We start from the raw sequence: 23018 nt of genomic DNA, 5'->3' as shown, positions 1-23018 counted from the left end.
AAAAATAGACGTCTTATCACCAAAATATCATATCAAATATCATATTGGTAACAGTAACAGAATTATACCAAGATACAAACTAAATATGAAATGGATTCTTCACCACCAAAATACGAGGTTAATGGTAAAAATAAGCAGGGGGGAGGGGGGGCGGTAAAGTTCATTAGTGTCAAATAGTTTGTGTATGTAAAGTATATGTGAATTTATAATCAACAATTTGCAGAATACTACTCACAACTTAGAACTTACAGTATCTATCGGCAACAACAAATTAATAATACTCAGTCTGTTTCCTCTTCATCGCTACCAATTTCTTCTTCTGCATCTATGCTATCTGTTCCATTGTCGCAATGCCCACAGCACACTCCACATGCAGATACACACGACATGCGAGCTTTCATGCAGCTGCATCTCATTGTTTGACATTGCCTCTCCCCTTCCTTGCAGTTGCAACAAAAGTCTACCTTGCAGTAGAAACGGCATTCAGATGTCCATGCCAATCATGGAGTCTTTCTGCCAATATGAAATCTTGTGCTGTTCTTACAAGTTGGTGGTACAGAACCCACAGCTTTGCAGTTCTTGACATTTCCTGCAAGTCCTTGAGTCTCTCATCCAGACTTTCGCTGTGACTTTCACCCATCATGTGTTTCACCAGCGCGGCATCTGTTAAGAAGTGTGATCTCTGAGCCTTTGAGTATGCTGCACCTTTCAGGATGTACTGGACTGTATTAGGTCCATAGATGACTTGCATGGCTTCTGCCAAACCACTGCCTTCCATGATGTAGCCAATGCAGCCAAGGTAACTCTTCAGGAAGTGAAATCCTCCAAGTCTCACAACAACTTCTAACTTCTGATCCTTAACAATTTGAGATGCCTTGATGAACAGAGGCAAATCAAAGGTTATTATTGCTGGGGATTTGTATGTTCCTTTGATAGCTCTCATGATGGTGGTGTATATTGTCTGCATGTCATTAGGATTCGCATTGATGATTCGCAGAAACTCAATAGAAGACTTCAATGCTAGTCCGTTGTATTTCTGATGCATGAACCCCATGAAGTTGGGATGAACGGTTCTTCCTTCTACCCATCCATGGTACCAGTCTATGACAGATGCATCTGTACGAATGGATCTTTCTGGTATTTTGTGCTGAAGCTCTTCATACTTAATGAGTTTTGTGTCCAGTAGGGCATTCGTTCGTTGAGGCACGTAGTTTTGCAGACCTTCCATATTTGACAGAGTATCACTCTTCACGATTGGCTTTCTCTGCAACTTCCTATTCTCATCAACTTCAATTTGATTGGCATTTTCTGGAGTGGTAACTTTGATCTGCCCCATGGCATGAAAACCTGACTTTCCATCTAATGTAATCAAATCATGATCCATGTTGTCACCAATGTGTTGCTCAAGCTGATTCTCAAGGACTGCCATTGATGCTGCATTTGTGTTATTAGTCGAGTCAATGTACGTGTACTTGTAGTTCACGGTCTCTTTTTGACTTTCACATACGCCCAGCCTGTGCATGACATCAATCAGCTTATCTGAACCAAACTTGTGATCAAGATATAAGCTCATACCAAGCTGGAAAGGCATCTTAGATGATCTTGGGCGTTGTGAAGATATGATATTCTGCCCTGCAACATTTCGTCGAACGGATGAATGAGGCATTAAGCATGTTAACATCAGTTCAAGAGAATCTGGCAGCTCATACATTGATGTCATTTCTTTGAGTGAAGGAAAGTCATCTTTGCTGAAATTAAGGCACTTGATGTCATTGATAAATGAATGAACCCGCTGTTTTGATGATGGCTCTTTTCTTTGCGTCTTTATCATCAGTTTCCATCTCATGGTAGTCTCGGACGATGCTTGCTGTACAGCTTCTAAAGCAGACAACATCCTTCCTACGTTCTTGATTAGTAATGAATATACTATCACCAGAGTACCTTTCAAGTGCTTCTTTGAAGTATCTCTCATGATAAACTAGAATGTCATCACCTACTATTGTCTTCATCTGTTCATGCAGTCGACCTACTGTATACACACCACTCTCCATTTCACCGTCAAGCCATCCGCAAAGCTGGTGGAAGGCATTTTCCTTGCAACTATGTACAGGCCTGCCTGGTTTCTGAAGAAAAATAGAAACATTCATTGTCATGATAGATTGAAAAGAAACAAAGTACGTCATTTTATTAAATAATTATAAAGAAATAGTGCAATGGAGAAGGAAAAAGATATTAACAGTATGAAGAAACTGCAAGGACGAACGTACAAAAAACTAGCTTGTTTCATCAAACGAATTTTCTTCAAAATGAATTGTTGTAATGTGTGTAGGACTGCGTTTATTTCAAAATGACCCGCTTATAAGCCTTGACCAACTGTTGAATGCCTCTTTTGAAATGTGAATATTTGAATGTATTTCACATTGTGACATACTTTACTATTCCGCAGTACCCCATATTACAAGGAACTTAACAAATATGTACATTTATGTATATTGTATTAATATACTTACATTGCATTGTCCTGGAACATTGTACATGGAACAGTAGCATTTATTATGATAGACAGCCTCTTCCGCTACAAGATCTGCCATTCCTTCCAAGCGTCCTTTCACAGCCATTCCAAGACTATCTTTTCTTTCACTTGCGATTCTCAGAAGTGATTTCTTTAGCGTCATAGTTGATGCTCGATGTATGGTCTGCTGTCTATCAGGATGTCTTTCATCAAAATGGATGTCCTCATTGCATATGAAACATCTTTCACTGTACGGAAATCGAGTAGAACCCTGGCCTGAAAACATTACATGAAAACATGGACAAAGTTAGTTGCCATCCCATGTAAATCACCATACTAACTTCAAACATTCAAAATTCAAACAAAATAACATAAAACAGGTATGGGCTTGGAATCTTAATGAAATTTACATGAATCAAGTAAAGAATTACTTTATCTTACCATTGAAGGAGCTGGGGCTCCCACGTCGATCGGAAGAATGGACGCGACAAAAAGCTGGAATTCATCCGAGTTGCTTTATTCAAACCAAACACTCAGGCACTCTGAAAAGCCCGTTTATCGGGCAGCAATATATATACATATTATCCCGGAGCGTTTGCCCAGGAAAGGCGAGAGGGGGCGTGGCCCAGCGTCCTGGCTACGGCCTGGCAAGTTGAGGGCGAGCCTGCCCGGGCATGCCCGGGCGTCCCGACCGAGGCCTGGCAAGTTGAGCGCGGGCCTGCTCGGGCGTCCTGGACGAGCCCGGCATGGTGATCGCTCCGCGTCCTTGATAGGTGCAAGGCGATTGTGAAAACCCAGCGGTAGCCGCTACACACGTCCCCCCAGAATCGACTTGCACCGGCAGGGTCAATTTGAGGGGGGTCCTGATGACCCGGCCGAAGCGACCCCTGGCGGGTCGTGGGAGGGGGTCCGGTGTGGTGGTGGGCGGTCGAGTGGGGGGCACCGTGGACGGGGGGTGGCCTCGCCGCGGCGGAAGGGCCACCCGTGGTGGGTGGTCGACGTCCACGTGCGCCGGCTTGAGGCGGTCCACCGCAATCCGGTCCGACCTGCCGCCGATGTCGATGACGAACGACTTGTCGCCCCGTCGCAGCACCCGGAAGGGCCCGTCGTACGGCGGCCGGAGTGGCCCCCGATGTGCGTTGTGACGCACAAAAACATACTCCGCTGTGCGAAGTGCTGGGGGGACGTAGGACTGGGGGTCACCGTGGTGGGATGTTGGCACGGGGGCAAACCGTCGGGCGGCCTCCTGGAGGTTCGAGCGCTGGTGAGCTGCGGACCAGGGACTGGTAGCGTCGGGCACGAATTCGCCCAGGACGCGTAGCGCCTGGCCATAGACAAGCTCGGCGGTGGATGCCTGGAGGTCCTCCTTGGGGGCCGTGCGGAGGCCCAAAAGGACCCACGGCAGCCGGTCGGCCCAACCGCCGTCTTGAAGGCCGGCCATGAGCGCGGCCTTCATGGAGCGGTGGAATCGCTCGCACAACCCGTTTGCTTGGGGGTGGTAGGCCGTAGTACGGTGGAGCTTGACCCCCAGGTTGCGGGCGACCGCGCCCCACAGCTCGGAGGTGAACTGTGGTCCGCGGTCTGACGAGATGTCCGCCGGTGCGCCGAAGCGGGCGACCCAGGTGGCGATGAAAGCCTGCGCCACGTCGGCGGTGGTGGTGGAGACGAGGGGAACGGCCTCCGGCCACCTGGTGGTCCTGTCCACCATGGTGAGCAGGTGTGTGAACCCCCGTGACGGGGGGATGGGGCCCACCAGATCCACGTTGACGTGGTCGAAACGTCGTTCGGGCACGGTGAAAGGTGCCAGCGGGGCCTGGGTGTGTCGGTGGACCTTGGCCCGTTGGCAGGCCGTGCAGGTGCTGGTCCAATCGCGGACGTCCCGACGAAGGCCGTGCCAGACGAATCGCGCCGACACCAGCTTCTGGGAAGCTTTCCGGCCCGGGTGGGAAAGGCCGTGGAGGGAGGCGAAGATGCGGCGTTGCCAGGTGACGGGCACGATGGGGCGAGGCTGGCCTTGGGAGATGTCGCAGAGCAGGACAGTGTCCGCGAAGGGGATGTCGGCCAGGCGGAGGCCCGTGTCCGCCGCCCGGAGGGCTTGCACCGTGGTGTCGGTGGTTTGGTCCGCCGCCATAAGCGCAAAGTCCACGCCCAGGTGGACCGCGTTCGCGCTGGCCCGGGAAAGACAGTCGGCCACGGCGTTGTTTTTGCCGGCGACGTGCCGGATGTCCGTGGTAAACTCCGACACGGCGGAGAGGTGGCGCTGTTGGCGGGCCGACCACGGCTCCGTGACCTTGGCCATGGCGTAAACCAACGGCTTGTGGTCGACGAACGCCGTGAAAGGTCGGCCCTCCAGGAGGTGGCGGAAATGGCGGACGGCCAGGTGTAGACCGAGGAGCTCCCGGTCAAACGTGCTGTATTTGAGCTCGTTCGGCCGGAGCTGCCGGCTGAAAAAAGCGAGTGGCTGCCAAACCCCGTTCACCCATTGCTCATGTACGGCGCCCACCGCGTAGTCGGAGGCATCCGTGGTGAGGGCGATGGGAGCGTTGAGCACCGGGTGAGCGAGCAGTGTTGCGTCGGCGAGGGCCCGCTTTGAGCTTTGGAAGGCCGCATCCATTGCTGCGGACCAGGCGATGTCGTGCTTGGCCGGCTTGCCCCGGAGGGCTTCGTAGAGGGGCCGCATGAGTTGAGCAGCGCGGGGCACGAAGCGGTGATAAAAATTCACCATTCCCAGGAATTCCTGCAGGGCCTTTATGGTGCGGGGACGCGGGAACGTGGTGATGGCCTCGACCTTGGTTGGCAGCGGCACGGCCCCGTTCTTGGTGATGTGGTGGCCCAAAAAATCAACGGCCGTCGTGCCGAAGTGGCATTTGGCCGGGTTGACGATGAGGCCGTGCTCGCTGAGGCGCCCGAACAGTGTTCGGAGGTGGAGGAGGTGCTCGGCCCGGGACGTGCTGGCGACGAGGATGTCGTCCAGGTAAACGAAAAGGAACGGCAGGTCACGCAGCACGCCGTCCATCAAGCGCTGGAACGCCTGAGCCGCGTTCTTGAGACCAAACGGCATCCGCAAGAATTCGAATAAGCCGAACGGCGTGATGACTGCCGTTTTAGGGACGTCGGCCGCCCTGACAGGTACCTGGTGATATCCCCGTATGAGATCAATTTTCGAAAAAATGACCCGTCCCGCCAGACGGGCGGAGAAGTCTTGGATATGCGGGATCGGGTACCTGTCGGGGGTGGTAGCGTCAGAGACGGCGGTAGTCGCCACACGGGCGCCATCCACCCCCCGGCTTTGGCACGATGTGCAGTGGCGAGGCCCACGCGCTATTGGAGCGCCGCACGATGCCGAGGTGCTCCAACGCGTCGAATTCGGCCTTCGCCACGGCGAGCTTGGCTGGGTCGAGGCGGTGGGCCCTGGCGTAGACCGGCGGGCCCGTGGTTGGTATGTGGTGCTCGATCCCATGCCGTACTGCGACGGCCGAAAACGTCGGCCGCGTGAGGGCCGGGAACTCCGTGAGCAGGCGAGCAAACTCGTTCGCCGCCGGGACGGCGCATGCCAGCTCGGTCGGCGCGGAGCTGCTCAATGTGCATACCAGGGAGCTGAAGGTTTCGGCGTTGATTAAACGATGCCGTCGGACGTCCACCAGCAGTCCGTGTGCGCAGAGGAAGTCGGCGCCTAGCAGAGCCATGGGCACGTTTGCGGTTACAAACGTCCAAGCAAAGCGTTGGCCGCCGAAGCAGAGGGTGACGTTGCGCGGGCCGAAGGTGCGGATGGTCGATCCGTTGGCCGCAACCAAGGAGGGGCCGCAAACCGCGGATTGCCTGTCCTGGTCAGAGGCGGGTATGACGCTCAGTTGGGCGCCGGTGTCGCACAGGAAGCGCCGTCCGGACGCTTTATCCGTGATGAACAGTAAGTTGCCCGTGTGGCCGGCGCTCATGGCTGGTAATGAACGCCGGCCCGGCCGTTTCCCGGCCTGCCGAAGGTGCACGGGGGTCGGCATGTCCGGGCCTTCTGTCCGAACCTGGCATGATAGTAACACCACGCTTGGTCAGGTGGAGGCCCCGGTCGTCGTGCTGGAGGTGGTCGGCTCGGTGTAGCGGCCGCCAATTGCGTCGGCAGTTCGGTCGTCGACCGTGCCGGGTGCTCGGGCGCCATGGGTGTTGCGTCGGACGGCGGTGGGTCCCATGTCGCCGCTGCGATGCGCTGACCTGCGGCGGAGATCTTGTCGGCTTCTCTGGCAAGGGCCCGGGGATCTGTGATCGTCGTGCTTGCCAGGGCGAGGCGTACCGGGTTAGGCAGCTGACGGAGGAACAGCTCCCGGAACAGGAATGCCGGAGAGTGCTCGCCGAGCAGTGAAAGCATGTAGTCCATTCGCTCGGAAGGGCGCGTGTCGCCGAGCTCGGGCAGGTCGAGCAGGCGCCGTGCGCGTTCCGCCGATGGGAGGGCGAAAGCGTCGAGGAGAAGCTTCTTAATCGCGCCGTATTTGTCAGCAGCTGGCGGGCTCTCGAGGAGGCTCAGGGCGCGGGCCGCGGTGGCCGAACCGAGCGCTGCTACCACATGGTGGAAGCGGGTGTCGTCGGCCGTTATGCCTCGCAGGGCGAACAGGGAATCCGCCTGTGCGAACCAAACCGCCGCGTGAGCCTCCCAGAAGGTAGGCAGTTTAAGGGCGACTGCCGTGTCCATGTCGGTAGGTCACCAATGAAGGAGCTGGGGCTCCCACGTCGATCGGAAGAATGGACGCGACAAAAAGCTGGAATTCATCTGAGTTGCTTTATTCAAACCAAACACTCAGGCACTCTGAAAAGCCCGTTTATCGGGCAGCAATATATATACATATTATCCCGAAGCGTTTGCCCAGGAAAGGCGAGAGGGGTCGTGGCCCAGCGTCCTGGCTGCGGCCTGGCAAGTTGAGGGCGAGCCTGCCCGGGCGTCCTGGACGAGCCCGGCATGGTGATCGCTCCGCGTCCTTGATAGGTGCAAGGCGATTGTGAAAACCCAGCGGTAGCCGCTACACCATCAACTTTGTCATCACTTACTGCTTGAGACACCTTTTGTCGCTTTGGTCTTGGCGCATGCTCTTGCTCCTCAACATCTGGCTCCTTTTGCATGAAAAGGGTTCGGCATCTACGATGGACTGTCATAGGAGTGTTGCTACTCCATTTTTGTTCCAATCGCTCAAATAATGAAGAGTTGTTGATAAGTCTACACTGCTCTATTAGATTCTCATATCCCTTTCTGTACAACCTCTGTAGCTTTCCTGCTTCTGAAAAGTTCTCACTACATATTTCACATATATCCATCCTGGTAATTTTGTTATTTTACAGTATTGTTCCAAAGGCCTCAGGGAACTTTTGGGACATCTCACTGCACTGGGGTAGTCAAGGTACATGTAGGCTAGCTAGGTTTTCTCAGTAATCACTCCTGAAACAAAGACAAAACAAAGACTTCATTCATGCAATATATAGTGTTTTAGTCTAGGGTCAATGACATTTGATCCCAAGAAAGGTAATTTCCCCCTCCCCCTCTGCTCTTGGAATAAATAATAACCCCCATATCCACCACGTAAGTTGAAATTAACCTCTTCGGTTTTTTTTTTGCTCATTTTTATATAATATGGTAATTTTCCTGTTATAAATATGACATTTTAGTGATAAAACAGCTTTTTTGACCTTTGACCTCATTTTCAGAGGTCAGGATTTGGTCCCAAGGGTCAATAATTATCTTATGTCATCTTCTTTCGTAATCCTGTGCATTTTGGCACCAAGATCATCTATATACCATATTTTGTTGCTGAAATACAATTTTATATGATTTAGGCAGAGGTCAATGACCTTTGACCTCTAATAAAAAGGTTTCCCCAACCCCTATCCCTCCTTACTTTTTTTTGGAAGTTGTCCATACCCATACCCACCAAAATCAGTTGAAACTAGCTTCTTTTAAATTTTTTCACAGATTGGCTAATATATGGCTAATTTAGGGTTACTAATGTAAAAAATTCGATGCTCGAATGGAAAAGTGAAGAACCAAGGCCATATCTATACTTGTGCTGACGCTTTTTTTTTCCACCTCACAGGTTTATTGAGGAACAGTCATCATTTGAGTATGGTCAGGTGAATCATGCACTGGTTGCTGCTGTGCGCACCTTGCACAAGGAGTACCTTGTCCTAGTGAGCCAGCTTGAGAATCTGAACCGGCACGGTGGCCTTTCGCTGCAAAAGTTTTGGTTCTATGTGCAACCCACACTTCGCACCGTGGAGCTTCTTTCCTCTATTGGTACGTTTCACCTCGTTTCTCCTCATCTTGGAAGGTGTTGGGCAGGAGTAGACGTATTGATGGGAAAAAAAAAATCATCGGGCGACGAAAATGCTTTGTACAGAATTCCCCAAAGATTGGATGATTGATAAAAGGCTTTCATCAGCAGCGATCGAAGGATTGTGGGTTTTGTGCAGTTCTTCGTTTATTGAAAAATTGCTACTTTTGAAATCGATTTAATTTTGAGTTTCTCTTACCTGCTCTGTCTTCTGTATAACCCTCAAAACACTTTAATTGGGGTTAAAAGCCTTCCAGGCTAGGAAATGTGTTGTTTTTGTTATGTTTATTCTCCTCGTTCGTTTGTTTTTCTTCCGCCATGTTTTTGTAGGTATATTCCTTTTAAAATGCATTTTATCAGCAACTGCTCGTCTGATTGACACAATTTTCTTTGACATTTTAAAGTGAGTAGACATGCGTCTCCTCATGTAAAAAGTTTTTTCGTAATAATTATGACTTCAAAGGTTGGAAAAAGGAAAACCGTTGGACCTCTATGTCCAAAACCTCTCCATGAGAAAAATTGAAACATTGCTCAATGTCAAGTACTCCCCATGGGGAATAAGTGTTGTTAACCATGACATCATTCGTGCCTTCATTATGACGTAATAATTTGTCAAGTACTTTACAACGCTTTGTCCAATCGGTATCCGGTGTGTACCCCGGTTTAGAATAGGTACACCGTATCCCTGCGTGTCGTAAGAGGCGACTAAAAGGGTTGGCGTCAGGAAGGGCATCCGGCCATAAAAGCATTGCCTCAAAAAGAGAACCATGACAACTACAACTACATATGGGCAGGGTACAGCCCGAAGAACCCCGTGGGGGACCCCACTCCCTCTCGTCAAAACTCAAGGTGGGGAACCCGATCGAAGCAAGGGTGGAAATCATTCCATTTATGACGACGAAACGACTGATGCCCGACGTGGAGATCGGTTTCTGAGGTTTGGGACATGGAATGTAGGGACAATGACAGGGAGATCAGGAGAAGTGGTGGAAGTATTGGTCAGAAGAAGAGTGGACATATGTTGTGTGCAGGAGACGAGATGGAAGGGAAGTGGTGTGAGAATGGTGAAGGGTAGGTAGGGACAGAAATACAAGTTTGTGTGGCAAGGGTGCCCGGAAGGTGTGAATGGGGTTGGTGTCCTGTTTTCTGAGGAGTTTGTAGACAGTGTGGTGTGTGTGACTCGAGTGAATGAAATGTTGATGATGGTGAAAATGATGATTGGAAAGCTCTTGGTGAACATCATCTCGGGATATGCTCCGCAGGTTGGTCGGAGCGATGAAGAGAAGGACAAGTTCTGGTGTGCTATAGAGAAGCTGATGGAAAACGTGAAAGATGAGGAAGTTGTTGTGGTAGTAGGAGACCTAAATGGACATGTGGGAAGGAGTATGGCCGGTTTTGAGGGAGTTCATGGGGGTTACGGATATGGTGTGAGAAATGGAGAAGGTGAAAGGATTTTGGAGTTTGCTGATGGAGCTGATTTGTTGATTTGTAATACTCAGTTCCAGCAAGAGGATAATAAGCTTGTTACATACACGTCAGGTGGGTCGACGACAACCGTTGACTACCTGCTGGTGCGTAGGCAAGATAGGGGGCACCTCCGGGACACAAAGGTGATCCCGGGGGAGGAGGCTGTTTCACAGCACCACTTGGTTGTCTGCGACATAAGGGTGAGAGGTGCAAGGAGAGCTCGGCGGGTGAAGTACCAACCGAGAATGAAGGTGTGGACTGTGGAGGTTGAAAGAGGTGACAGTGAGGGAGGCATTAAAAGAGAGACTGAATATGGTAGAGGATGATGTGGCTGAGCTTGAAAGTGGTTGGATGTCAATGAAAGATAGTCTGTTGGGAGCCGTTGGTGAGGTATGTGGATGGACAGAATGACCACCGAGGCACTCGGAAACATGGTGGTGGGATGATGAAGTTGGAAAGAAGATTGACGAGAAGAGGAAGAAGTTCAAGGAGTGGCAGAAGGCGAAGGGTATGGGGGCAGAAAAGGCAGAGCATGAAAGTTATAAGGCAGCCAAGAAGGCTGCAAAGAAAGAGGTAGCAACGGCACAGGAGGCATGTCGGAAAATGTTCGGAGAACGTTTGGATTTGGAAGAGGGTCAGAGAGCGGTATTCAGGATTGCAAAGCAGATAGCGAAAGAGAGGTGTGATGTGATGGGGGTGAGTTGCTTGAAGGATGAAGTGGGACAAATCGTTGTGGACCCAGATGGAATTAAAGGAAGATGGAAGAGATATATGGAAATACTGTTGAATGCAGAGAATGAATGGGATGGCAACACAGAGAGTATCCCAGTTTTAGGACCGGCAGAGAAGATAACCGAGAAGGAAGTTGAGGACGCGATAAAAGCAATGAAGAGTAGAAAAGCGGGAAGGCCGACGGGAGTTGTGGGAGATATGTTGAAGGCAGCGGGAAATTGGGGTGTGAAGAGAATGACAGAGATCTGCAATCTGGTGGTGAAAGAAGGCCGCATTCCAGTGGATTGGGACCTGAGTACCCTCGTCCCTCTATACAAGGGGAAGGGTGACCCTCTGGACTGTGGCTCGTATCGAGCGATAAAGTTATTGGAGCATGGAATGAAGGTATTGGAAAGTGTGTTGGAGAGGAGGATAAGGAAGAAAGTGAAGATTGACGAAATGCAGTTTGGATTTATGCTAGGAAGAGGAATGACAGACGCACTTTTTATTGTGAGGCAGTTGCAGGAGAAGTGTATGGAAAAGAGGAGGAAGTTGTTTCTTGGGTTTGTTGATCTGGAGAAAGCATTCAATAGGGTTCCACGTGAAGTAGTCACATGGGCATTGAGGAAGTTAGGAGTGGAGGAATGGTTGATCAGAGTGGTGATGGCAATGTACAAAAGAGCGCGCACAGCTGTAAGGACGAAGGATGCGAACAGTGGTGAGTTTGAGGTGAAGGTGGGAGTGCATCAGGGTTCGGTACTAAGTCCACTACTATTTGTAGCTGTGATGGAGGTGCTGGCTCAGAATGTAAAGGAGGGTTTACCCTGGGAGTTGTTGTATGCAGATGATCTGGTGTTGATTGCAGAAAGTATCGATGGACTGAAGGAGAAGATGAACAAGTGGAAGGAATGTATGGAGATAAAAGGTCTGAAGGTGAATATCGGAAAAACGAAGGTAATGGCAAGTGGTAATGCATGTGGTGAGGTGGAAATAACTGGGAAGTGGCCGTGTGCTGTGTGCAGGAAGGTTGTCGGAGTGAATTCCATTCAATGTACAATGTGCGCTGATTGGGTTCATCAAAAATGTAGTGGCTTGAGAGGGTCATTAACCAGTGTGGCAGCTACATTCAAGTGTAAGGTGTGCACAGAGGGAGCTGCAGATGGAGGAAATGTTGAGTTGGATCTTGGAGACGGCATGAAGCTGGAAGGTGTGAAAACATTTTGTTACCTCGGAGACATGCTGAATGGAGAAGGTGGATCAGAATCAGCAACGGTTGCTCGAGTGAGATGTGCATGGAAGAAGTTTCGGGAACTGAGTGGCGTGCTGACGAGGAGGGGAGTGTCGTTGAAGCTGAAGGGAAAGGTGTGTGCTGCATGTGTGAGAAGTGTTATGATTTATGGGAGCGAGACATGGGTAATGAACGTAGAGCAGCAGCGAAGGCTGGAAAGGGTGGAAATGTGAATGGTTCGGTGGATGTGTGGAGTATCGTTGAGAGAGAGGAAGACAAATGATGAATTGCAAAAGATGATGGGAATATAGCCTGTGATGGATGCTGTGAAGAGAAACAGGTTGAGATGGTTTGGTCATGTGTTGAGGAAGGATGAAAGTGACTGGTTGAGAAGAGTGATGGAAATGAATGTAGAAGGAGGTAGAGGACGGGGAAGACCGAGAAAGACTTGGCTAAAGATGGTCGAAGAAGAAATGCGGGCAAGAGGAGATGCAGAAAATAGGGCAAAATGGAGAACATTGTCATGGGGACCGCAAGGCTAACCCCCGCTCTTGCAGGGAAAATGGCCTTAAAATGCCTGTTGTGTTGTTGTTATCCAATCGGTATGAAAATTATTGAGGGTGATTTACACAAAAATTGTTGTGGAGGATGTACATTTCTGACATCATAGGTCACGTGGTTCGGCAGCCATATTGGATTGAACAGAAACAGTTAAAAATATTCTTCTCCAGAACGGCTGACTGGCATGCCCGACCACGCAGCATCGGCGACCACATAAAAATTCCATCCGTAAAAAACAAAACGTGATGCACATGATCTACCAGCCTTGGGGAATATAGCGTGTAAATTTTAACCTCCTTGGTCACATGGTCTGGCAAGCGTATATTTTTAAAGAATAAATCTTCATCTCCAGAACAGAACTGCTGGACAGATCGAGGGGAAGCTTCGCACACATGTTCCACAAGCCTTGGGGATACCTTGGCGTGTTCACAAATAAATCATAAGTTGCATGGTCTGGTAGCCATGTTGTATCAAAGGAAAATAAATATATATTTATATGAAACCGCTTAAGCTATTGAAGTCAAACTTTACAAGTATAATCCAGTCGTCAAGAGGAATACATGTTTAAAACGAATTGGTGACAGTCTGGCAACAATAATTTAAAAAATTATTTGAAGAAGAAACTTACAATTTTACCTTCTCCAGAATGGCTTACGAGATTTATGTGAAACTTCACACACATGATTGAGTCTTACGGAATACGAGTACACCCGTTCCCTAAGGGAGCTGTATAAATTACAGTAGATTTAGTGTCGGGCCTCAAGAACATCAGGGGTGTGTTCAGTTATCAAGTTTCTTGTAGAGCGTTCGCCAAGTGGCTTAAGCATTCAAACAAGCATTCCATTTGAAACTGTTGATAAGGAACTGCATGCTTGGCAAGCGCAAGATAGCTGATTGGTAACTGAACACACCCCGGGTTTCCTCCGTTTAATTTTAATGTTAAACAAGTCAGGAGATGACGATGGTTTACGAACGAGCGGTATTCAATGACAAAGGTCAAAACAGACATTGAAAATATATCAATAGGAATGTATTATCTGTTATGAGACTATAATGTAAAGCGCCATGAGGGTCGTTTACTCTGCTTGATGGGGCTATATAAGACTCCTTGATTTTATTATTATTATTATTAGTTAGGTACACAATACCGAAAATTCGGTTCGATTCCGACAACTTTAAAAATTTGATATTTGTGAACTTGAAATGTCAAAACGAAGGTTACTGACCTTGAAATGAGATAGAAAATAATGTATAATCAGTTATGAGGTTAGTTAGCTACACAATACCGAAAATTCGGTTCGATTCCGACAACTTTGAAACTTTGACCTTTGTGACCTTCAAAGGTCAAAGGTCGAGGATTCTGAAATTTGTTGTAAAACTTGTATTTCATTATGTATGTGATAATATAAGATCATGTACGACATTTCACCCTATCAAGAAGCAAACAATGTAATAAAACCATCAAAAATCTACTTTTCTAAATTTTGTGACCTTGTGACCTTGACCTTGGGGTGAAAATGAAAAATCGAGCTCCGTGGGGCTAGACACATGACATTGGCCTAACCAAATATCGAAACCCCTGTCAGATTCCACCAAACCCCTCGGAGAATATCTAGCTTGAAATCGATTACCCCCTAAAAAGACATCTTTTTCGGGCGTGGCTCCGCCCACAATGGGCGCAATACGCCCACTACGCAGGACACAACTAGATCATGATATCAACCTCCCACCCAAGTTTCATCAAGATCGGATGATATCATCAGGTAGTTATGCTGTGGACAGACAGACAGACACACACACAGACAGACGCACATACATGACGAATATAGTGGTCACTTGATAACTCGTGAACCAACAGCAGGGGTGACACTTTCAAAAGGTAATCATACGTGTTTGTGGTTTATAATATTTTACTTCTGGTTGGGGTACCTCATGAAGCGGCACTATAAGCTATTTATACATGTTAACATGGCGTTTGTTCAAGGAGGAAAAACCCTTTGGGGATGGAGGATATTATGAGTATTAATATTATTTTGTAATAACATTAATATTATGCGTTGGTCTTGTTATTATTTTGTATATTAATGATAGGGTGTTGTTATTACTGTTATGAATTTGGGGTAGGGGGAATATCTAGATCCAGGTAGATCTGCATAGGTATCATGCTTCGTCTGTCGAGTTAGAACAATCTCGATGTAATAAGTCCTGTTAGCCCGGTTTGTCGGATCAAGTGTGTACCTGTGATCATACGAGGATGATCCGGTGATAGGTAGACTAGGGAGTAGGCTAATTCCCGCGTGTGTGAGACCTGTGAACATTCCGGTGTCCCTTATGGCAACGCACTCATATACACTAGCTAGATCCATTAGTGCACCACATTACTTAATTCCCCCACCACCACAATGACTAACCGAAAAGACCGACAGGAAGCGGCCGCACAGTACGCCACCATGGCGTGGAACATCGACCAGGCAGGCTGAGAACCACGTCCAGGGAGAACTCGTGATTGGCCAGGGGAAGGGCAAGCAAAGAGCAGGCCACCGATTGGCAGAGCAGGGAAGGACGTGTGATTGGTCGGGGAAGGGACAAAAAGCTTCCCCGTGATTGGGGGTAAGGAAGGTGAAGGAGCGACACACCGATTTGCCACTGACCGATGACACCACGGCCAATCAGTGAGGAAGGTGCGAAAGAGCCACAACAAGCAACACGCTGATTGAAGGACAAGCACCGGTGACGTGAAAAGGCGCGAAAGACCAACAAGAAACGACGCACTGATTGGGAGAGATAGAGAGTGTCATCAGAACACGATCAGTAAAACGAGTCGCTGACCGACATTTTTCTCTCTTCGCTTCTGCCTGTCTTTGCCTCTGCTTCTCTCTTCCCTTTGCCTCTTGCTCTGGACTGTCCCTTCGTGCTTGGACCTGTTCTTGCCTTTGGACTTTGGTGGAGAGACCAGTGCCGACGATCATCCTCCCCTGTTGTTCGTGCTCCTGGTGCCTGCATGCTGTGCTGTGTGGTGCGGGACGGACCGTGCAGCGAGGGGTGTTCGCGCCAACGCCCGAGCGGTTTGCGCCAACCAGAGCGCGGTCGGACGACTGTGCTTGGAGCTGACCATCCCGGACAATTCCTGACGACCACATCCAGACAGATAAGCCCAAACACGAACGCAAACACGACGGTTCCTTTGATTCATTCTCCCATTGTTTCGTATCTGAAGTCTGTGTGGGGACGTCCCAATTTAGGATTTAGTTTTTACCGTCGCGTTCCTTGTCCAAATAGTTCTTGTAAATAAACCTTTTTATTATTTTCCCTTTCTATTCGAAATCTGTGTTCGGTTTGAATTATTTCCCTCAGGTTAAAGACGCGCGTGGACCATCAGGTACAGTGCAGTCAGAAAGTATTCAGACCCCTTCACTTTTTTCACATTTTGTTATGTTGCAGCCTTATGCTGAAATCGTTTAAATTCATTTTTTCCCTCATCAATCTACACTCAATTTCTGCTGCATTGAAGGTTCCCAAGAGCACAGTGGCCTCCATAATTCTTAAATGGAAGAAGTTTGGAACAACCAGGACTCTTCCTAGAGCTGGCCGCCCAGCTAAACTGAGCAATCTAAAATCCTGTTTTCTCTTTGTCGTTATGGGGTATTGAGTGTAGATTGATGAGGGAAAAAATGAATTTAAATGATTTCAGCATGAGGCTGCAACATAACAAAATGTGAAAAAAGTGAAGTGGTCTGAATACTTTCTGAATGCACTGTAAATATCGCCGTTTCTTCCTCTTTCGTTCTTCCTCCCGTGCGTATATAGCAAATCCGCCATTGATCGTCGCCTCGGAGTTAAAGCTCGTTTTGGCTATCCGCGATTCCCCGGTCTTAACCGAGGGGCAATCGCGCGACATTACTTTTGTTATTAGAAGCTGCCTTGGAGAAATGCCACAATAAAGCTATCTTAACACGGATATACACCTCTAGTCAGACAGACAGACAGACACCAAATTGCATATGATAGCTTGATAATTTATACATCATGGGTCGCATTGTTTGGCAGCCATTGAAAAAAAAATTTTTTGAATCTGGATTGAAAAAAATTTTTTCACCGATTCTAAATGCAGTTTTATAAAGAGGAGGTCATGGGTCACGTGCCCCAGTCATGACTGCCCGCAGTTATAAAGTGGCATGTCTGGTTTTATTTTTACTTGTGGTGATAGGGATGTAGGTGGTGTTGCCTTTTTATTGGCAACATTTTGGTGTCCATCGCAAGTTGACCTTGGGGCTTTATTCATAGGCATCCACAAATTGTGATGACTCTGATGAGCAGGAAGATAACTCCTTTCCGTGAAGGTCATTATTGAACCAGCTGGGGTTTTACTGACAGTCCATTCCAGAAGCAGGTGATTGCATTCACTCAGATTTGTATTCATTATCCCTGGGATTCCAGTGCCGTGATCTCAACACTAAGGCATCACTATATTTGGAATGAGGTCGTCGTTAGGTGCAAGTTAGTGTAACTTTGTTGCAGCATTTTGCTGAGCCTTGCTATCCCTCTCAATTTGTAATATTTGTCTTCCAGCAATGTCGGTGTACAAAGGAGCCTGCACTGGAGGAGCCACACTGTCTCTGCTACACGAGAAGGCATTCAACACAACCGGTGATGCCCATGCTCAGGAGCTGTGCCTGTACCTCACCAAAGCGGCCAGTGTGCCTTACTTTGAGATCCTGGAAAAGTGGATATACAAGGGTATTATTCAAGACCCCTACAGGTCAGTTCGTTTTGCATTACTTGAGTATGTAGCTAATTGGGGTGTGCTTTGACTGCATTGTGTTGAATAATTTCCCGCACCCACCTTGTTTGCAGCGAATTCATGGTGGAAGAACAGGATCTGCTCAAGGAGCGTATTCAGGAAGACTACAATGATAAGTACTGGGACCAACGCTACACCGTGGTGCAGCATTGCATCCCTACTTTCTTGCAGAACCTTGCAGACAAGATTCTCAGCACAGGTCTATAATGCTGTAAAATTCTGATTTTTACATTGTGGTCTTGCTTTCCTGGAGATGTTATTAATGTTTGTGGTTCTTAAGGTGCAGCTTTGGACTTGTGAATTAATATGTTGTGCGAAAAGTGTGGATAAAAAAAAATTGAACGAGAACGACACTCGGTAGGGCACATACCTCTGCCAGGCTAAACAGTTTACGTGTTTTATCCCAATGATAGGCCAGATCTGCATCCGGACTTGAACTAAAATCGAATCGGCTTGTTCTTGTCATCTATCCAACTCATCCACAAAGTTTTGTCAGAATCCATCCACAACTTTTTGAAATATCATGTTATACACTACTTTACATCGTTTTGGTCCTATCTCTCAATGGTGAAGAATCACTAAAAATTAAATAATTCTTATATCCGAATCCATATTCAGATCTTCACCAAAATCTAGTCAATTCGTCCTTGTCACACACCCAACCTGTCCACCAAGTTTCATCCGAATCCATCCATAATTTTTTGCGATATCCTGCTCGCAGACAAACGAACAGGGATGAAGACGTAACCTCCATCCACCTTAGGTGCGGAACTAATATAATTGACCGATGTACATTAAATTTAATCCCTCTGAATATTTTTGATCTCTTTCTTGCACCTATTTGTACACTTGTCTGACATTGGTTTAGATTTGACCTGGACTTTTGTTTATGAAAAGCAGATACCGGATGTAAATAAATAATTTTGATGCATTTTATTTTACAATATCGAGAGTCATGTGTTTCCTGCCAAAATCCGTGAGCTGAAAATCTAAATATATTAGTAGCAAATGAGATAACAATGGGGGCGAAACATCAGGTCCGAACCTTGTACCTAAACCGATAAATACAAACGATTTATTCATTGTCTTGTGTCCCAAACCCATCCCTCTCTGTACCCACCGTACCCAGTCGTACCCAGCTGCTCCTGGACTCTGTGTCCTTTCCTCCTGACAAGGTGGAAAAGTTTCTGTCAACCCTCGACTCTGATTCTGCAACTGGTCCTGACGGCATCAGCCCACGGGTCCTAAAATCATGTGCTTCCGCTCTTTCACTCCCTCTTTCTGTTCTCTTCACCCTCTCTTTTGCTCAAGGTCATCTGCCATCTGCTTGGAAATCAGCCAACATCACCGCTTTGCACAAAAAAGGTGCAAAAACAGATCCCAGCAACTACAGACCAATCAGCCTTCTCCCAATTATCAGCAAAGTCATGGAATCCATCATTGCTTCAGATATGAAATCTTTCCTCTTCTCCAATGGCTTGATCTCTGATCATCAATTTGGTTTCAGACCTGGTCACTCTACTCTGGACATGCTGCTTCTGCTTTCTCAACAATGGATGGAGGTCCTCAACGCCAAACAGGAAATTAGAGCCGTCTCCCTTGACATTTCACGTGCCTTCGATACGGCCTGGCACCCTGCTCTGCTCACCAAACTCTCCTCCTTTGGTATCCATGGAAATCTCCACGCATGGCTGGCGGACTTCCTCTCTGGTCGTAGTCAATGTGTGGCCCTGAATGGGTTTCTCTCATCTCCTCTTCCTGTTCAGGCTGGAGTTCCCCATTTTAGTGTTCTGGGCCCTGTGCTTTTTCTGGTCTTCATCAATGATCTCTCTGACTCTCTTGAAAATCCTCTCTATCTCTTTGCTGACGACTCTACTCTCTGTCGCTCCATTCCTCATCCCTCAGATCGGCAGTGTGCAGCCTCCTCACTCTCTGCAGACCTGGACAAAATCACAGACTGGGCAAACAAATGGAACATGTCTTTCAATCCTGATAAATCTCACACTCTTACGATGTCTCTCCGAAAAGACCGACTGGAAAACCCTCCCATCCACTTTCTGAATAATCCTCTCCAAGAAGTTCTGTCACTCAAGCTTTTGGGTCTCACTATTTGCCATGATCTTTCCTGGGAAAACCACATTTCAAATCTGGCCTCCAAAGCCAGTCGCCGACTGGGCATCCTCCGTCGTGCGAAATCCTTCCTTGGCACACCTGAGCTCCTCAACACATACACGGCTTTCATCCGCAGCTCTATGGAATACTGCTCTCCCCTCTGGTCTGGTGCTCCTGCCTCACACCTAGCCCGTCTTCACGCTGTTGAAACCAAAGCGTTCAGAATCATTGGAATCTCCCGCGATGAAGCTAACTCCAAGGGCCTTTCACTCACTCACCGCAGGCAGGTTGGTGGTCTTTCCGTCTTCTACCGACTCCTCTCTGGCCTTGCCCCCCCAGCCCTCTCTGGGCTCTGTCCCCCAAATATTCCTACAGGTCGCACAAGATCTGCCTGCAACCCTCTTATGGTTAAACTGCCAAAATCAAGACTTTCTGCTCACCTTCACTCCTTCATTCCTCTTTTCTCCCGCCTCTGGAACAAACTCCCTCACTCTCTTCAATCCCACTCCACCCTCCAGGTCTTTAAAACAGCTGTTCACCACCATCTCTTATCCTCCCCCATCCAAAACCTTGATCTTTTCTACCCCTGCTAATTTCGGTCCCCTTGTGTTTTATACTTCTCCCACCCCCCCCCCCCCCCCTTCCCACCGCCTCCTGCCCCCAAGCCCTCTCCCTCCCACACTTCTCCCTGCTCTCAAATGTTGTGGTTGTGTGCTTCCCCTTCTCTCCCCATCTTGTCTTCCGCTCCCTCTTTTTGTATATTTTGTTTGTCTGGTTGATTTGTTTGTGAAATAAATGTTAGCTCTTTCACGAGCCTCGATTCAGTATACAAAAAACAAAAAAAACAAAAAATAAATAAATAAATAAATAAATTGTACATGCTATTGAAATTTCTTATTATCCATATTTTCTTATTATATTTCTTATTATCGGGCACATATATAAAGGCGTATAATGAAACTTTATATGAGCAATCAACATTGGGGGGCGCATTAAATATGTAACACTTTATTTAGATTTGACTCCTCGTTCATTCCCTGTGGATGGGGACTTGGAGTTGCAGGGGTAAAACAGAAACAAAAATTTTACCCAAACTTTGATATTGGGTCATTCCTGGTGGAACATTTTGCCATATTTCAACTAATGGTAATGAATATTTAACATTCAGTTATATTATAGCTCTATTTGACAAGATGGTGCAGAGGTCGCTATTGGTGTTACCTTTGAACCGTGTAGTCTGCATTTGCTTTCTGGGCCAACTAGAAACTGTACAATTGGTGCTTCACACACTAGATATTGCGTCGAAGTGTGCCGATCCTCGGATGGACGTTAAGCTGTGTGTCCCATCTGCTAGTATCAGGTGGTGAACTTTTAAAATCCCATTGTGTCTTTTGTGCAGAGTAGGTTATTGCTAGCTAGCACCATGAACAAATTAGATATACCTGCCTCCTTCAGACCTGGCTAGCTGATTTGTGAAAGACTTTCCCCAGCCCCAACCCCACAAGAAGTTTGGAAAAAAAATTGAGGCCGTTAAATAAGAAGAAGAAGAAGAAGCAAATGTAGTGTTAATAGTAGTTAAATAACATAAAATATTTCCACCTTTCTTGCTATTAAATTAACTTTTACGAAGTAAAGAATGTTAAACAACAATACTCAAAGAAGACTTACGTTTACAAATGTATTGCCGGGCGCTGTATGTGTTATAGGGAAGTACCTGAATGTGGTCCAAGAGTGTGGCCAAGATGTGTCATTTCCGGCGGCGAGCGAGGTGGTGTACACTCTCAAGGAGCGAGCTTACGTTGAGCAGATTGAAGCAGCTTACAGCTACGCCAGTCATGTGTTGCTCACGTTCATGCTGGAGGAGAAGGAGCTCCTCACAAGGCTTCGGTGAGTCATCCCACCAGAGTGCAAATCATTTGAGGTATTGAGCCTGGAATGACAGGTTGTGCTTTTGAGAGTTCCAATTGGGCTGAGGAAGGTCTTATCCAGAGATATTAAAATGTGGACCAAAACAAAATGAGAGTTATGGCATAAAATGGGGCATTTCACTCTCAAGTCAGTATGGCTGACAGGATGGCCTAGACTGAGTTTCAATCCAAACCCGGCTATAAACTGGAATCCTGGACTTTCACAGGGAGGGTGATTCATCGTTGTGTGTGCTGCCTGCCCTTTGGATGCACATTAAACTGGGCGTTTCCGTCTGCCGGCATTAGCCGGACATTAAAGATCCTCTGGCGAAGGATAAACGAGCTATCGTCGGTACCACATCCAAATTAAAAAATCCTGCCCCAACTACTACTGAACCTGCGTTTGGGCAAACCATCAGAGTTGGAATGTGAATGGTTGGATATTCGGAAATGTATTTTTCTCTTCTTACAGTGAATGAGTTTTCTTGATTCCATTGGAATACGAGTCGTGTTTTTCACTCATAATCTCTTCCAGGAGTAAAGCTTTTGAACTCGCATGCAGAAAAGCCGTGGTGAAAAGCCATTTTGAACATTGTAGTTCAAACCATGCTGGTGAAATTTTCTCTCCCTCCTCTCTGTGGTTAAGGTGCATCAAGCAGTACTTTCTGCTGGCAACTGGAGACTTCTTTGTGAACTTCATGGAGCTGGCAGAGGAGGAGTTAAAGCAATGTGTGACAGACATCCTGCCATTGCGCTTGGAGGCTCTGCTTGAGCTCGCGTTACGCATGAGCACGGCAAATACCGACCCCTACAAAGATGATCTTAAGGTGCAGCCCAGGGCATGGCTATAAAATGTTCTCTTTGACAAATGTTGATGGCTTACATTTGTTATATTCGTTCGCAAACCCAGAACTATGGCTACGCGAATTTTATGTCAGACGTCATTCTGCCTTCCATTCATCCAGTAACGTTATAAATATGTTCTCCAAAATCAAAGGTGGGATTCCTCTTATTATTCTTTCGTATGCAGCACATGGCTGCAAGAAGCATCATTGGCTAAGGGCGTTGCTGTTCTGCTGATGCAGTGCTCTATCGGACAGAAATTAGGAATTTGTACAGGGTGCTGGCGATAGCTCACCTACTCTTTGTGAAGGACACTGCGCGATCTTTAACACCCAACATCCACTTCTTGGGCTAGTGGCTAGGGTGCCGGCTTAGGATCCTAGGATCCTGGGTTCGAATCCCGGTCGATCGCTGAATTAACGCCAGGGGGGTTGACTCAGCCTGTCATCCTTCCGAGGTCGGCAAATTGAGTACCAGTTCACTGGTAATTCCCTGTTTGTCGTTAAAGGCGACAAAAAGGGTTGGCGTCAGGAAGGGCATCCGGCCATAAAACATTGCTTCAAAAAGG

At 47.7% G+C, this 23018-nt stretch overlaps 1 protein-coding gene across 2 annotated transcripts in view; it reads left to right on the top strand.

Annotated features, from left to right (window-relative positions):
• Positions 1-23018, top strand: part of TUBGCP2 (tubulin gamma complex component 2) — a 58704-nt gene that overhangs the window by 7318 nt on the left and 28368 nt on the right. For both annotated transcript variants that reach the window (XM_078772480.1, XM_068105837.2), the window contains 5 exons: positions 8584-8783; positions 17357-17546; positions 17642-17787; positions 21407-21587; positions 22254-22434. In XM_078772480.1, the coding sequence (XP_078628606.1) occupies positions 8584-8783; positions 17357-17546; positions 17642-17787; positions 21407-21587; positions 22254-22434 (898 nt within the window). The remainder of the gene's footprint in view (positions 1-8583; positions 8784-17356; positions 17547-17641; positions 17788-21406; positions 21588-22253; positions 22435-23018) is intronic.

Source organism: Myxine glutinosa, chromosome 2, assembly GCF_964187855.1.
Source record: "Myxine glutinosa chromosome 2, kmMyxGlut1.1, whole genome shotgun sequence".
Lineage (NCBI taxonomy): Eukaryota > Metazoa > Chordata > Myxini > Myxiniformes > Myxinidae > Myxine > Myxine glutinosa.
This window is presented reverse-complemented; position numbering and strand designations above follow the sequence as displayed.